The sequence below is a fragment of the Cornus florida genome, unplaced genomic scaffold (genome assembly GCF_030987335.1).
Source record: "Cornus florida cultivar Cherokee Brave unplaced genomic scaffold, ASM3098733v1 CherokeeBrave_3.0.0_Hap2_Chr11, whole genome shotgun sequence".
NCBI lineage: Eukaryota > Viridiplantae > Streptophyta > Magnoliopsida > Cornales > Cornaceae > Cornus > Cornus florida.
Window position 1 is genome coordinate 70,964,089 of NW_026775581.1, and position 16,010 is coordinate 70,980,098.

The following is a 16,010-nucleotide window of genomic DNA, read 5'->3' on the forward strand; positions in this document are numbered from 1 at the left end:
TAACGGATTGTCGAATTTTTTGTTTAATTTATATCTGACTAATCGGATCGAATTCGAATCGAATCCACATCAAGATTAGGAATGACAAATTCCCCATCCTAGTCGGGCCCCCACCCCGCCCCGTTTATAGCGGGGATGGGAATCATATTAGTTAAACGTGGATGTGGATGGGGATGGGGGCAATTTATCAATCCCAGCCGGGGCCAAGGCTGGGGGCGGGGGTAAACCCGCTCCGCCCCGTCCCGTCCCGTCCCAATTAGGTATGAAGTTACTAATATACCCTTACATATAATAATTTATTATTAAATTAGATTTATTATATATATGAAAATAAGAAAAAATATGTTTTTTTTAATAAAAAAAAAAAATAATGAGACCTGGGCCGGGGGCGGGGCAGGTATGGGGAATGGAATCTCCGCCCCGTTGCCATCCCTAATCAGATCCACTCCACTGACATGTTTAGTACTTGGCAGATCATAATTTACAAGTAAATTGATTTGGAGATTTTAGCCTATTTTCAATCGATTTTTTCACCCTTTCTTTCTTTCTTTTTTATTTTTTTTGGGGCAAAGTATTTTTCAATCAAATTTGATCATCTTCGAAACCCAAAAAAGAAAAGGTACAAATAATTTCATTTTATTTGGTATAGCATCTAATTTTCAAACACTATATTTTCAAGTAAGTGTGCCTGTTGGAGTCCCCTTCCTTAATTTGCTAACTCCCTAATTTGGTAAAAATAAATCACTAATTTCATTTATAAAAAATAATAATAATAAAATTAAGGGAAAAAATATTTGCAACAAACTCTAACACATTTTACTTTTCAATATTTGCATTACAATAGTAAATGAAATGGCAATTATAGTCTTAATTTTACGAATAAATAATTATTTTAGGACTCTTTTGACAAGAAAAAAAAAAAAACAAAAAAAAATTTGATTTTTTTTTTATTTTATCGGGGCAAAAAAAAATTATCTTGAATAAATTATCTCTTTTGACTAGAACAAAAATAAAAAAGTAACCATTAAAAAAATTATCTCTTTCGACATAAAAACCCAAAAAAATATATTTATTGAAGAAATTATTTCTTTTGTTAAAATTCCAAAATAATTATAATAAAAAAGTACGAAAAGAAGAGGAGTAATAAAAAATTATCTTTATTGAATAAATTATCTTTTTTGATAAGACAAAAAAAAAATAATTATTTTTATGGAATAAATTATTATTTTTAATAGGACTCATAAAAAATTACTAAAAAAAATATATATGTTCTCTTTTAATAGGATTAAAAAAACATTAACTTTGTTGAATAAATATTCTTCTTATTATAAAAAATATTATTATGAAATAAATTATATCTTTTGATTGTCAAAACCAAAATTATTAATACAAAATAAATTATTTTGTTTGGGAGGATATTCGAAAAAAAACAAATAAAAAAGAAAAATAAATAATAAATAATAAAAAAAAGTAAAGAAGATAAAAAAAATTAAAGTTGTACTATAAATTAAGGGATGGTAAATAGAGTGTAATCGGATCATTTCGCATCTCCGTTCCGAGACGACTTCAGGACCCCCAAAAACACACATAACAGATCAAAAAGCTCCTATGGCTCCGCTTGCTCCCAGATCCGGAGATGCCATTTTCGCCAGCGTTGAGCGCGTCGTAAGTAAACCCTAATTCATTTTTTCCTGTTAATTACTCTTCTCTCACTTTTGTTCTATTAAACTAGTAGCGAAAAGGAACTGAATGTTTCAAATTTTGGTTGTTCCAGTGACCGTTTTGTATCTTCGTTTCTCTTCCTTTCCTTTGATTTCTTAGCAAACAAACAGGGGATATAGTGATAAAATTGTATTAAAATGGTCTTTTGATTTCTGTTGAATCTAATTGTTCACAGAATGCTGAGCTTTTCACCCTAACATACGGGGCGATTGTGCGCCAACTGCTTACGGATCTTGAGGATGTCGAGGAAGTCAACAAACAGCTTGATCAGATGTCATTTCTCTCTCTCTTCCTCTCTCTTTCTATTTTATACCTACACTAGACTGACAACTTTAAGTGTACTGTTTGAATTACTCACTAAATTTTCATATTTTGATGATTATACATGTATAGCTCACTATTTTATTTATTTTTTATTTTGATGATTATACATATAATTTTGTACTTTTGATTGCCTCTTGCAGGGGTTATAATATTGGAATTCGACTGGTTGATGAGTTTCTAGCAAAATCCGGTGTCTCCAGATGTGTCGATTTCAAGGAAACAGCTGAAGTTATTGCCAAGGTTATTTTTGATTCTGTATTGCTTTCTTGAATATCGATTCAACTGTTTTCGCGTAGTGGCTTCCCATACATTTGCTCGCTATTGGCACATGTATTTGTTGAATGATTGGCTGTCTACCATTTTGCTCGATGGTGTATAGGTTATTGTTGTTATTTAACAAATAATTAATCAGTATACGAAGAAAGCAGATGTGTGTTCAAGTAAAAAATGAGGAATAACCAATAAAAGAATCAAAATTTAATTTTAGAAGTAAGGGGTTGGTCATGTGTATCCTATATTCTTCTCCTGCAATGATCTTATTTATATTTTCCTACCCAAATTATCCTTCCTGTTATTTATGAGATAAACCTAAGGATAAGTTGCAAAAAATTACCATTTTACAGATGCCCTTTTCAGAATGTATAAAATGTTAGATGCCATAAATATAATTGAATAAGTTTGTGCACATCCCAAAAAAAAAGGTGCCAAGTACATCCTATGCTCCTCCGCCATTGTTACCCATAAAATATTTGCTTTCATAACTTGTTCCAGACCGATATCTGCTGAATCAAGTACCCTATAAAGATACATCGCACATTGGCTCTCGAAGAACCACAAATAAGGAAATAACTAAACAAGGATGAAAGTGATGGTCATGTTGCCGGTTTATTGATAAAAATGCATAATAGACTTGTGTTTATGCATAACATACATCTGTACTTCCTTTTAGGTAAATAATGATGATATGAATATCCAAACAATTGTTAGATACAGGCGTGTGGAGGTGTGTGATAACAATAAAATCAGATGTGAAAGTTAAATGGTCAGTTTTTGGTTGGTTTGGTGCTTCGGTGGGTTCTATTATCTTAAGCAATATTTTAAAAGTGTGCAGAAAAGTGCTTAATTTAACACCTATTGACAATGTAATTGTATCATACTTGGCTGAACTCGTAGAAGGTCATATTTCCCAGTGTTATCTGGAATGACAATGAAAAGTTTGTCAGGTGATGACTTGCATCATGTTTTGGTTTCAAAACTCATCGAAGTCCTATCTTGAAGTACTTGGTTTTATTTATTCAGTTTTTGACAATACTCATAAACAGGTTGGTTTGAAAATGTTCCTAGGGGTCACTGCATCTGTGACCAATTGGGATGCTGATGGAACAAGTTGCAGTCTTATTTTGGAGGATAACCCGCTAGTAGACTTTGTTGAGCTTCCTGATACATGTCAGGGTCTTTATTATTGCAATATCTTAAGTGGAGTTATTAGAGGAGCTCTAGAGATGGTAAGTTTTTTTCTCTTATATGACACATGCATGACAGCTGTTTATATACACCACACACACACAGACACACACAAACACATATATTTGTCCCGGAATTTTAGAGTACTTCTCAATGACATGGTTTAGTTCCTTTGCACATCTCATTTGTACGCTGGTTTTGTTACGTGGAATGGACACTAATGTGCAATGCATTGTCTTTCTAGAATGTCTCTATTTTATTTGAATGGTTTTTATGCTTCTGACTGTGAGGGAGTTGGCTAATTTACAACTAGAACATTATTGTTCCAATATGGAAAAGGATAATTTGTTTACTTGACTTCCAATTTTGGAGAATGTAAAATATCACTGTCATCTGACATGGACCACCTTGATTATCAATTCTTTTAAGTGAGTTTGTCCGCATCGTTCACATAGAAGAAAAGGCATAGTTTTCTTTTATATGAAGCACAATTTTGGTGCTTTGTCCTCTCCGCATTATTTTCCTTTTAGTTAAATATATACTTTTTTTGGAATTAAAATGATTATTACCTAAGAGTATGTCAAGACAATATTGATCTCCACAGTTTCTGCAGTTGCATTTTGATTAATCTTGTCCTACTCTCTTCCTCTTTTTACAATAAAGAGAAAATTTTGATTATTATGCAGTTTTTTCGTTTAACTATCAGATGGCACCAAGCCACCAAAGTTGCTTCATGCATCGCATTACCACATTACAGTCCAGTTCAGGTTTATGGCACATAGAAATTAAGTTCAAGATAGTTTATGTGTTGCAATAAGAACTGATTGTACCATTGTACATGGATTGGTATTTGATAATCACCAGTGTATCAGAATGATGGAGCAATGCATAGTGATACCTTGACTAATTGGTATCCAGTAATAACAAGAATTCTTTTTCCTCCCTCAAATAGTAATAAACAAATTAAGGGGATAAAAGCTGAAAAAATAAATTGATCTACTTGAGAGAACCGAAGCCTTTCAGAATGATTTTCCAGCTGAACAGGTACTCGAAGAAAGAAAATTGAGGATGAAGCGAAGTTGACCTTGTGTATTTGTTTGTTTATGTGTATATTGAAAGTTTGAAACAGAAAAACCCATGTCCAAAGTGGGACTTGAACCCTGCACATTAAACCTTTTGAGTGTGGCAAAGATACTGCTTTTATATGTTTCTCGGAAATGATTTTGGATATGCTTTGCCGAATATATCCTGTACTTGCATTGTTTTCAGTTTCCAAATTCAATTTAATCCATGCATTCACGTTTTGAAGAATTCTTAATAGTTACTCTACTCCAAATTATATCTGCAATTTTTTTGCTTGTGTTCAGGTATCAATGAAGACTGAAGTCACATGGGTCCGTGATATGCTTAGGGGGGACGATGCATTTGAACTGCAGGTGAAACTCTTGAAGCAAGTTCCCGAGGAGTACCCGTACAAAGACGACGAGTAGCATGCCATCTTGACACTTGATATCATGCATATACAACTTATGATTTTCGTATCTTACTTTGTTCTACATGTATTTTTTCGTATTTTCAGTCTTCTCCTGAAGTTGCATTTGGTTCCAATGGAGCTTTTATAAGATTATTTTATTGTTCATCTTTATGTTGATTCCAGTTCTGGAAGGCATTCTTGCTCAAGACCTAAAGTAATTGAAAGTTAGAGCTTTGTTTGATCGCAGGAGATTTTGTTCAATATGGTTTTATGTTTTAGTTTTTGTCTATTATGCTAATAGAGCTTTACACACTTGAGTAGTGCGAGCCAAGCAAAACAAGTTAATAGTTTGAACTTTTTTATATTGTTATGTTCATCCTGTCAGCTAGAGGATCTGTCCCTGATGATTCAATGATCAAAATAATTTTATTTTCTCATATAATTTTATTTTATTATTATTATTTTAAAACAATGATGGTGTGGGGTCTCCTAGTGAACTTCATAGTTCAACTACCCGGAAAAAGTTGATAACAATCACACCCACAGTGTATTACTGTTATTTTTTTTAACAACTAATGCAAATCCATAGTGCTAACAGTTTTTACCATTATATGATGGCCCTTAAAGATATCATTGACAAAATAAATATTGGCCCCTAGATTTACTCTGTTAATTGGTCAATTATGTAACAAATAAAAAAGTAAAATTTTGTCATTTCACTTCATTTAGTTGTATTTGGTATAACACTTAGTTGTATTTGATATAAATAATTAATTAAAAATTATTCAATTGCAATTCCCTATAAGTGTTAGAGTATTACTACTCCAAATATAATTGAATAATGAAAACGTCTTTAGTTTGAAAAGAATATTCAACTCTAAAGCCTTGTTTGGATAGAGAGAATTGGAGAGAATAGAATGAAAAGTATGAGAAGGGAAGGTTTATCTCGTGTCTGTTTATTTACAAAAGGGAAGTTAGGAAATGACATCTCAACCGAATCTTTTATATTTCTCAAATCTTCGATCTTCAAGCTGGAGTCAGAAGATTTGTCAAAAGATTTTCATTTTAATACGAGATATTTCTATTCTTCTAAATAAATTTAAAGCAAATGGGGATTTGAATTTTATAAGATCCCGAGATCCATCCACTCCATCTTTAAACCTCTTGCGTGTTAAACCTAATTCCTAAGAACAAAAAGGCAGTAGTGTTTTATGATAATTGTTATTATGGTTACTAAATATTTGACTACACTTAATTTTTTTTTTTTAAATTTGTTATTTTTCTTAAAAAGTACGTATTGCTGAACCCGCTTGGACTTAGATGCAATGGTGTTTGGGAAAATATTTTTATTTATGGAATGGGTTTGGGAAGGGTGTTTCATTCTGAACTCGCTCATTTGACATTCATAGTCAAACATCACATATTACATTTTTAAGAAAAAATAAAAAATCAAGAGACATTAAATAAGTCTTAATGCACATAAATAGTTCTACGATTTCATAGAAATTGTGTCTCCTCAATTATTGGATTTGTGTGTCTCCTCAATTATAGGATTCGTTCAAGGTAAAACCCTTCTCGTACCACTTAATCCCATAATTGAGGAGACACAATTTCTTTGAAATCTTGAAATAAGTATAGTCTTCGTGAATTCAGGAAAAAAAAAAAAAAAAAGTATAATCTTCGTGTGATGAGCTAGATCCTCTGCTTTTACAATACTGTAAGAATTTTTCACACAATTAAATTTACTTTCTATATATTAAATCTACCCTATTTCAGTCAAATTTAAATATGTGAGTCAAATTTAGATGTGTGGAAAAATAGACTTAATGTGTGGCTCCACCTACTATAATATATATAATAATTTTTTGTATTTTTACATTTATACGTGATAAAATCTATTTCTTAAAATTATATCTTGACTTTTTTTTCTTCTCTTTTGCCCTTTAAATTGGTGTAATTTTCTTAAAGAAAAAGTCAAAATCTTTTAAAATCAAATTATAATTTTTTTATTTCTTTCAAAGTTATCTCATTTTTCTTTCCTTCTTCCTTTCAAAATTTCTATCATTTTATTTACATATTATTTTATAATAATTTCTTTTCTCATTTGCCTCTTTTTTAAAAGATTTTGTAATATTTATTGATTTTTTTATTTACACTGTGCCCTGAATTTATTTTCTGGCGTTAACCATGACCCTCTACCGTTAAAAAATCGTTAAACTGTTACGAAAATCTTGCGATGGGGAATTTAAATAATAGCATTTTAAAATTCGAAAACTGCAATCATACCCAAATGTATACCAAGAATCAATTCTATATATACACGGTACTGCAATCACTACATGGTGAGAGAGAGTCTGATCGTTATGGCGGAGACGGCGGTGGTGGAAAGCTCTCCACCACTAAGAAGACACAAACCGTTAGAAACTTCGTCACCCTCTTCCTTCGTCTCCGCAAAATCCCACTTTGAGAAGCTAACCCACGAACTGTTCGTAGAAATTCTCCAAAAACTCCCTCTCAAACTCATCCATCTCTGCAAGTGTGTTTCAAAACACTGGTATGCTTTGATCTCCACTCCTCATTTTGCTCGATGTTATATCCAGAATTGTTCCTTTTTGGTGCCTCCTTTTGCCCTCTTCTACCAGTACCAAAATCGTGCAGTCCAATTAACTTCCGAATCACCCATTTTTGAATCTCGTGGGTTTTCTCTGAACTTCCTTCCATCTTCGAAACCTTCATCATCATCATCATCTGCATCATCATCATCCAATCAGCATGAACCAGACCCAATTCGTTACTTAGCATCGAGCAATGGCTTAGTATTATGCTCCCCAACCTTGACTTTTCAGAGGGTTTACTATGTCTGCAACCCCCTCACAATGCATTGGGTTCATCTTCCTCGATCACCCACTTGCCATGAAAGGGTCGTCATTGGATTTGTTTGCAAAACATCTTATTCTTCTGATGGTACTACCTGCACAACTAGCTTCAGATTGGTTCGAATCCACCCATTCGAGAAACCACAGTTCCCACCACCACGTTCGGGCAATCTCAAATTCGATATTTTCTCTTCAGACACATGGAAATGGAGAGAAATCATCATATCAACCCAGGGGGATAGCTTTATTATGACTCCTGATCTTTGTAATGCTGTGGTTTGCAATGGAATACTCCATTGGATGTACCTTTATCACGGCAAGATTTTTGCCTATGATCCATTCAACAACCCTGATCAATTTCGTACCATAAGGCAGCCCAAGGACACATGTTCAACCTTTGAACATCGGTTAGGCGAGTGCCAAGGACACCTCAGGTTTATTCAACTGTATCGTTCCACTCTCAGTATTTGGGAACTTAAGGACTACAGTGGGGTTGAATGGTCCTTGGTGCACAATGTTGAACTGGACAGGTTGAAATCAGAAGATAGTTTATGGGTTCGCAATAATAAAGTGTTAGTACTACCTCTTCATCCCATTGATGCAGACATTGTATATCTACATGTTTCTCATCGTATTATACTCTGCAACATGAGGAGCAAAACTTTGAAAGAAGTATGTTTTCCGGACGCTTATTGGACTGTTTGGCATTTGATGACCTTTGCCTTTGTGCTCCCATGGTGGCCTACAACAGTTCCTCAATTCCAACGGAATGCCATCAGGTAATAATATTCCTCTCTTTGTTTATGTGGTTTATTTTTTCTTCAGTCAAATTGTTTATGAAGTGTTTGATCTGGTTACATTGTTTTCTAAGTAGGTTCTATTGTCTATTTCACACCAATTCCCTCTAAAATATACTTCGATTTATCTTAGACCAATAACTTGCAATGATTGTCTCTTTTAAAGTTCAACATCAAATAGGATCTTGGAATGATTTGTACATGTTTCTGTCAGCTTGTCATGTTCTGGGAAACTAGCATTGAACCCAGTAACTAGGAGATGAATATTTAATGTAGAAAAATTAGTATTGAACAAAGTAGTTATAGTGATATTGCAACGGATTTTTATACTAAGAATAAGCTTAATCTTTTCATTTTTTTTCTTTTGTTTGTATATTTAGAATCAATGGACAAAGCATCCAAGTGTCAGAACCTACAATTCATATCCATGCCCAAGAGGATATTCTTAATCCGCAACAGGAGGCTGCTGCTCCGGAGCCTACTCGAGGCCAACTTGTAGATAAGCAAGTTGTCAATGAGGGAGATGTTAGAAGTAACAAACTCCAAATTGACAAAGATAACACTAACGCATGTCCTTTGGGATCACAAGGAGTAGTTTCTACAGAAAAATGTCAAGGTCAAGAGGAGGGAATAAGTACACAAGCTCAATGCAAGGTGAGTCAGACCACCGCTGCACTCATTTCATCCACAGCAGCTCAAAACCAATCAGTTATATGGCGAGGAATATCCATGACTCACGAACTTGCAACCATTCTTGTGGAAGTCACCCTATTGCATCCTGAGACATTTCAGTGTTTGGAGAAGAAGTTTCTTTTTTTCAAACAATTTGTTTTCGAGTCTGTGGGCAAAATACTTCTCATACTACGTCAGTTCCGTCACAGAGCTGTTTCGGCATCTGAAGTTCAGTTTATTAAATCTACCATGGATGACTTGAAGGAAGCAAATATTGAAATCGCATGGCTTGAAGACCAGTTACCTTTGGCTGAGATGAAGATGGCAAAGGTACAACTTGCTGTTAGAATGGAGAGGATTCAGAAGGATATAGCTGAGGTTGAGGAGGTGGCTACACGTCTGAAGGGGAAATATGCGACCTTGAAGGAGAGTTTTGATGCTATAAAGGACGTTGATGTGAATCAACTTGGTTCTGGTTAACTGAAGCTTCTTGTTTGTGATGTCAAGATAATGACTTCGTTTGATCATATGAAAGAACTCTATCTGTGTATGCTGCTAATATTTTCTGCAAAATCTGTTTTTCCCTGAAGCTACATCAGCAGGTGTGGCTGAAGCCATTATTTTTAAAGGAGGTCTGAAGGTTCTTTATGTTAGATTAAAATAAGTTTAAATTAATTTGTTTCTTACAAATAAAATAAAAAAACTTTGTTATTCTTAAAAGTTGGTAGATTCTGTCATGAGACTGTTGAGCTACAATATTTTAGATCCTATATATAGTCGTACATATATTTTGATGTTCGTATGCTATACACAATTACAAGATGAGCTCCTTGCTACTGCTGGATTCTTGATTATCGTCATTTTTTTTTAATCCCAAAATTTCTGAAGTTCTGCATAGTTATTGGTGCTTAATTATTTTCTATTGAAGTTGTTGTATTTGAGTAAGAGTAGTGCTATTTACACTGATGAAAGAGATCAAAATGTTTAGCAGAGGTGTTTGCGTCCATTTTAATATTACTTCTTGGCTTACAAAATTTTCTGATGAACAGCTAGTGATTATCTTCTTCTGATTACTTTTTAATTTCTTTAATTTTTTTTTTTTTTTTTTTTTTTCCTCTTTTTTTCTAGATATTGTAGACAGTTTGGAAGAATATATGGAAGCTTTAAGCTATGATGTTAAAGAATAGTTCCTTCATAGCTTGTTAATTTCGACGAGAGGATAATGTTGTGCCTTGCAAGTTACAACATTAAAACTGATATTCTATTTGTATGATTTAGAAAACCTAGGGAGTGCAATAGTGCATACTGCATACTGCATAGTAAGGACACGGGATTGATGACGAGGATTGGGATATATGCCACAAGTAATCTTATTGATGGTGTTATACATCTCCTCCCGGTTGTTGCCATAAGACCCTAATAAATGTCCTCTTGGATCACAAAAGGTCGTTGCTGAAGGAATTTTCAAGGTCGTAAGGAGGGAGTGGTATCAGAGCGAGGTTGGTAGGTGTTATATTTTTCACAGTAAGATGGAAGAAGTTTTCGGTGCTATGATTAGATTGAGGGCTTCAAATTATGTAATTTGGAAGCCTAGAATGGAGAATATCCTTTACTGTAAGGATTTATACAGCCTTATTGGGGTGATTTTGTCGAGCTTGTCAATAAACATGTGAAAGACCGGGAGAAAATGAAGAGGAAAATTGTGGGACTGATTAAACAGTGAATTGATAATAGTGTGTTTCATGATTCATCATGTTGCATAGGAAACTAATGTTAATGTCTGTTGTCTCTGAAAAAATTAGAGGCCACGTATGAGAGGAAGATCGTGTAGAACAAAGTTTAATAAAACTTGTTACTTTAAAGTTTAAAGAGGACATTCCATTGCAGATTATTTGAGTGGAGTTTGGTGAACTGATTGACCACAATGGAGATTTGATTAGATGATGAGTTGTAAGCAGTGTTTTTTTTTTTAGTTCATTCCCTGTCACTTGGGGAGAGACACGAGTGGTATCCGTGAGTAATTCTGCACCTATTGGTAAGTTGACATTAAGTACGATGAAAGGTAGCATGTTCAGCGAAGAATCAAGACGAAGGATTCGGGTGCAAATCATGCACAGGCAGGGGACGAATAGGGGAGCCAACGGAGGACCTGAAAGGATTCCGGTATAGATCATGCACACGCTCCTATCACAAAAAACAAGAGTAGAGAGACGAATAGGGGAGCCAAAGGAGGACCTGAGAGTAGTAGTAACTTTAGGAATCACAAAGGCAAATCACATCTTGAGATGGCAAAAGGTGTTTCAATTGTAGCACATAAATGGTTACCATTAGATGCATGAAGTGCTTGAGCAACAGTTGCTGCAGTTGAAAAAAATTCACACAGAGAAACGCATATGTTATACTTACTAAGGCTGTTCCCAAAAAAAAAAAAAAAATTACTTATTTTCACTATTATTTCAGATTCTCAGGCAAGATTGAGAATCTTTTGGAAAGGTTTTTGGGATTTTTTTTTTTTTTGCAAGGGTTTTCTTGCAGTGAAAATTGAGACTATTATTTTGTTGAGTTCTCTCCTGATGATAGTAATTTCTCTAAGAATGCTGTATTGATTGATTTTATTAGTGGAGATTATTATTAACCCACCGTACTGGAGGTTTTTTTTTTTTTTGTAAATCTTTGATGTCTCTTGTTTTTGTTACGTTGTTTATTTAATTTATTAGCTTGGTGGTTTGATTGGGTGATTCTTTATCTTAAATTCACAATCATTCTTGGTCATACTTTTGCATCCTGAGATATTACAGTGTTTGAATACGAAGTTTTTGTTTTTTAAGCAATTTATTTCTTCCCTTTTTTTTTCATTCTGCAGAAATTTTGTCATGGAATTGTAACAGTATCAAAATTTTATTTTATTAAATTTACCATAGATGACTTGATTGAGGGAAATATTGAGATCAAATGACTTTGAAGGACATTGCATTTGAAGATGAAGATGGCAAATGTGATTATGTGAATTAACTTGGTTTAGAGTATGAGAAAATACTCTCACTTAAATTACGAGCATACTCTTTAGGGAAGCAAAAACATATTCTTGTAAAATAATTATCCAAATCACAAAAGTAAGATTTTGGTACAAATTTCTTGAAAATATATTTAGGGTTTAGGGTTAGGATTTGGTAACTGTTTTTGTTTATTGTTTATCATTTAAACTTAAACGTAATGAGTGTTTATATGTAATTGTTTGATAACCTAAAAATCTTTATCTTATTTTTAAAATAATAAATAGAAAAATATGTTTGCTATCCTTAAACTTTTTTTTGTTTTTAAAAAATTCAACACCTATTTTATATCGATAATAAAAGCATCTTCATTGTCCAATTATTTCTTATTTATAATGACTTTTAAGTAACAAATTGCTATTCTAATCAATTTTTTTTTTTTGTTTTTTGGAGATACTCATTATGAATATCCACCAAAAGAATGATGTTTGTTTTGTTTATTGGCTTTCTATTTTCTTCATGAAAAACATCCGTTTTGACATTTATAAAATTGATCTGTGTAAACAATAATTATATAAGTGAATTTATATAATCGATAAACATAAACAATAACAAATGTGTTTTTCTTCAAAATCTGTTTATATAAACAATAAATTGTAAACATAAATAGTTACCAAACTGACCTAAATAAATGAACAATGAAAAATGATTTTTTATTTCCCTCACTTTACTTTTGCTTCTTTTTCTTGTCAGTTGTCTCCTCTTTAGACAACAAGCTTTACATTTAAAAAGTTACACCAACTTGCACTTGTCATTTTTATTATTTCTCTATAAATATTTTAAATAAAATTAGAATAAATTTGGAAATTTTAAACTCCTAATTGTTAACGTTCGCTAACTTAAGAGTTTTGATAGATTTATCAAAGGTTATCACTGGTTTAAAATGCCTTATGTCATAAAAGAGTATTGAATGTAAATATAAGAATTATTTTTTTTACATCTAAATAACGTGGTATTGTGCATTTGTAACTTGCCCAATATGATAGTATATGTCAGTGCCTCGCACTCATTCGCGCCCAGTGTGATAGCATATTGGTGCCCCGTACCCGCCCATGCACATTCGCCTACATAGGTCGCCACAATCACAATTTAAATACTTTAAGGATGTGTTTGACTGTATGGAATTGAAACTTTATAATTGGAATTGGTGGAATTTGAGAAATTTTTGGTTCAATTTTCTTAATTGTTTTTTTAAAATTTCACAAATTCTTATTCCAATATTCTAATTTCATACAACTAAAGACCTAAGTAAAAATTAAAAAATTTAAATTCTCAATTATTAATGGCAGAAAATTTTCGGAAGTTCAGAAAAAAATTATTAGTTAATGTTTTTTATTAACAAATAGTTTACATGCTACTTTTTCCCCTAATATTTTTTCTTAATAAATAATACAAAAGAAAAAAAAAAAAAAACATACGATGGGAGACCTGAATACAATAGAAAAAAAAAAAAAACAAACATACGATGGGAGACCTGAATAAAGTTGAAAAAATACCAGTGTCAAAGGTTAATATATATATAATTAGTAATGATAAAGAAACATAAACAATCTTTCTAACTATCCAGTAAAAAATATTCCAGTTGTGTATATATTTTTTAAATATTATTTTGTATATTTATATTCTAAAGAACAAGTGAACATTTAACACGTTTGCATATTTATATATGTTAGGATTCATTCTAATGACATTTTTTTGAAATTTGAACAAATTTGACATGGAGACACATTTAAAAAATAAGTAGTTAATTAAATATTACTATATATTTAAAAATTAAATCCATTATATGAGTATATATTAATTATGAAAACACTCCACTTACGCACCCAAAAGAAAAAAATGCCGATCGGAAGTTCTTCCTTTGGGTTTCAAAAAGTAGAACACAAAGCTCTAATCTTCAATTGAGCTACATGTAACAGTTGGAGAACCAGAGATTCAGGCATTGAGCACGACACAAAATATTAATATTCAATTGAGCACAATACAAACCATCACAATCGATATGGATCACCACACAATCCACAGAAACACTATCACTACAACAGTCGGCAACGACGCGTCCACCGTCACAATCGGGCGCTGCCGCCACCATCACAATCGGTGGCAACGGTGATGGAGCCGTAGCCGACGAAAAACAGCAAAACCCCAAACTCGATAGCCCAATTTATAATTACACCCATCTCATTCATTCCCGCACCCAAACCACCCAAATTGCGCCAAAACAAATCGAGGAAATTATGGTAATGGACGGGCTCACGGTTCTCAGAGGCAAATGCATGCCCTCTCTTTATTCATGGTATGCTAATTCTTTATCTTTTATTCTTCCTTTCATCAATTTGATTTCATCAACTTCTCTGTTACATATGAATTTATATATAATATATATTATGTTATAGAATCGAAATAGTGTTGCTCTCAATGGGGTTACATAGTCTATAGACTCTATGCATTTAATATGCAAACATATACTATTAGTCGTGATTAATCCAAATAGTGTTGGAGCTATTTTTTTGCATTTTGGGTGGAAATTTAAAGTTAGGTTTGGGACTGGAACTTGTTGTTTGTTGCTAATCTGAGACCATAACAATCAACTACTTGCATCAAAAGCTTTAGCTGTTTAGGAATACATCCAACAATGTATATAAGTTATCAGGATGGAAACAACCTGATACGAGCTGCAAAGCTTAATTAAGATGCAATGCTTACCTAGAACCTTGCAGGCCACCAATTCTCTTCTGATAATATAAATCTTAAATAAATCTTGGCTTACTTGAGACAGGTTTGAAACTCAAATTGTAGTATTTATTATAGATTAGTATAGTGGGATTCCTAAATTAAAATTTAGCAAAGTTTCAAGAAAATAAAAAATAGTTCACTTACCAAAAAGATTTGCCATCTTGATAATATACATCTCTTTTTTTTTTTTGACCTAGCAATTGTTAGAGAGTTAGTAATTAGTGGGGATGAGGGAAGGGGATTCAAACTCAGGAGCATAGGGTGGGGGCACTTAAGCCCCGGCCCTTTACTACTCAAGCAACACTGCCATACCTCATATTGATTATATACATACAATGAATTTCCCCCCCTCTTTGCAGCTGATGGAGAGAACCCTGGGCAGTTTATTCCTTGTATTAGTGTGTGGTGGAAGAGTTTAAACTTTGTGTGCTTAATCGACGGATCCGGATCCTCTCTGTTGGAACAATATCCTGTTCCAGCCGGTGGGGTAATTAACTTGGGGTAAAAGCCCCAAGGTTAAATAGTATTTGGTTTATATACAATACAATATGTGATTCTCTCTCTCCCTTGATTTGACGGTCCCTTTTGAAATTTCAAAGACGCGCCTGTTTGAGAAAGTATTCAAATTCCACTTTTGTCTCTTCAGGCAAATCAAACCTATGTAACTCAAAAATCACACCATTTTTCATCACTAAGCTGTGATTTAGGGTTTTGTACTAGAAACAAGAATAGCAAAACCAAGCACGTGATTTAGGGTTCTATTCTTTAACTTCTATTGAGATCCTATATGATGTATGATAGAAAAGACCTCTCTATATATTTTTTTTCTGTATTGTGAAATTTTCTATCTATTTCCTCTCACATCTGTCATTATTTATCTGATCTGGAATTT

General features: G+C 33.0%; 3 protein-coding genes across 3 annotated transcripts in view; all 3 read left to right on the plus strand.

Moving 5' to 3' along the window:
- The first annotated feature begins 1,515 nt into the window (after nucleotides 1–1,515).
- LOC132284404 (uncharacterized) lies at nucleotides 1,516–5,230 on the plus strand. Its single transcript, XM_059786518.1, has 5 exons — nucleotides 1,516–1,665; nucleotides 1,898–1,995; nucleotides 2,187–2,286; nucleotides 3,369–3,551; nucleotides 4,878–5,230. Exons 1-5 carry the CDS (start codon nucleotides 1,609–1,611, stop codon nucleotides 4,998–5,000), a joined length of 561 nt encoding a protein of 186 aa, XP_059642501.1. The 5' UTR covers nucleotides 1,516–1,608; the 3' UTR covers nucleotides 5,001–5,230.
- Nucleotides 5,231–7,281: 2,051 nt separating this feature from the next.
- On the plus strand, nucleotides 7,282–10,154 carry LOC132284108 (uncharacterized). The gene is made up of 2 exons (XM_059786177.1): nucleotides 7,282–8,639; nucleotides 9,038–10,154. The coding sequence occupies exons 1-2, from the start codon at nucleotides 7,324–7,326 to the stop codon at nucleotides 9,807–9,809; spliced, it is 2,088 nt and encodes a 695-aa protein (XP_059642160.1). The 5' UTR covers nucleotides 7,282–7,323; the 3' UTR covers nucleotides 9,810–10,154.
- A 4,043-nt stretch (nucleotides 10,155–14,197) lies between these two features.
- Nucleotides 14,198–16,010, plus strand: part of LOC132281264 (F-box protein At5g49610-like) — a 33,616-nt gene continuing 31,803 nt past the window's right edge. Inside the window, exon 1 of the mRNA XM_059782982.1 lies at nucleotides 14,198–14,678. The gene's annotated coding sequence lies outside the window, so the exon portion shown is untranslated. The remainder of the gene's footprint in view (nucleotides 14,679–16,010) is intronic.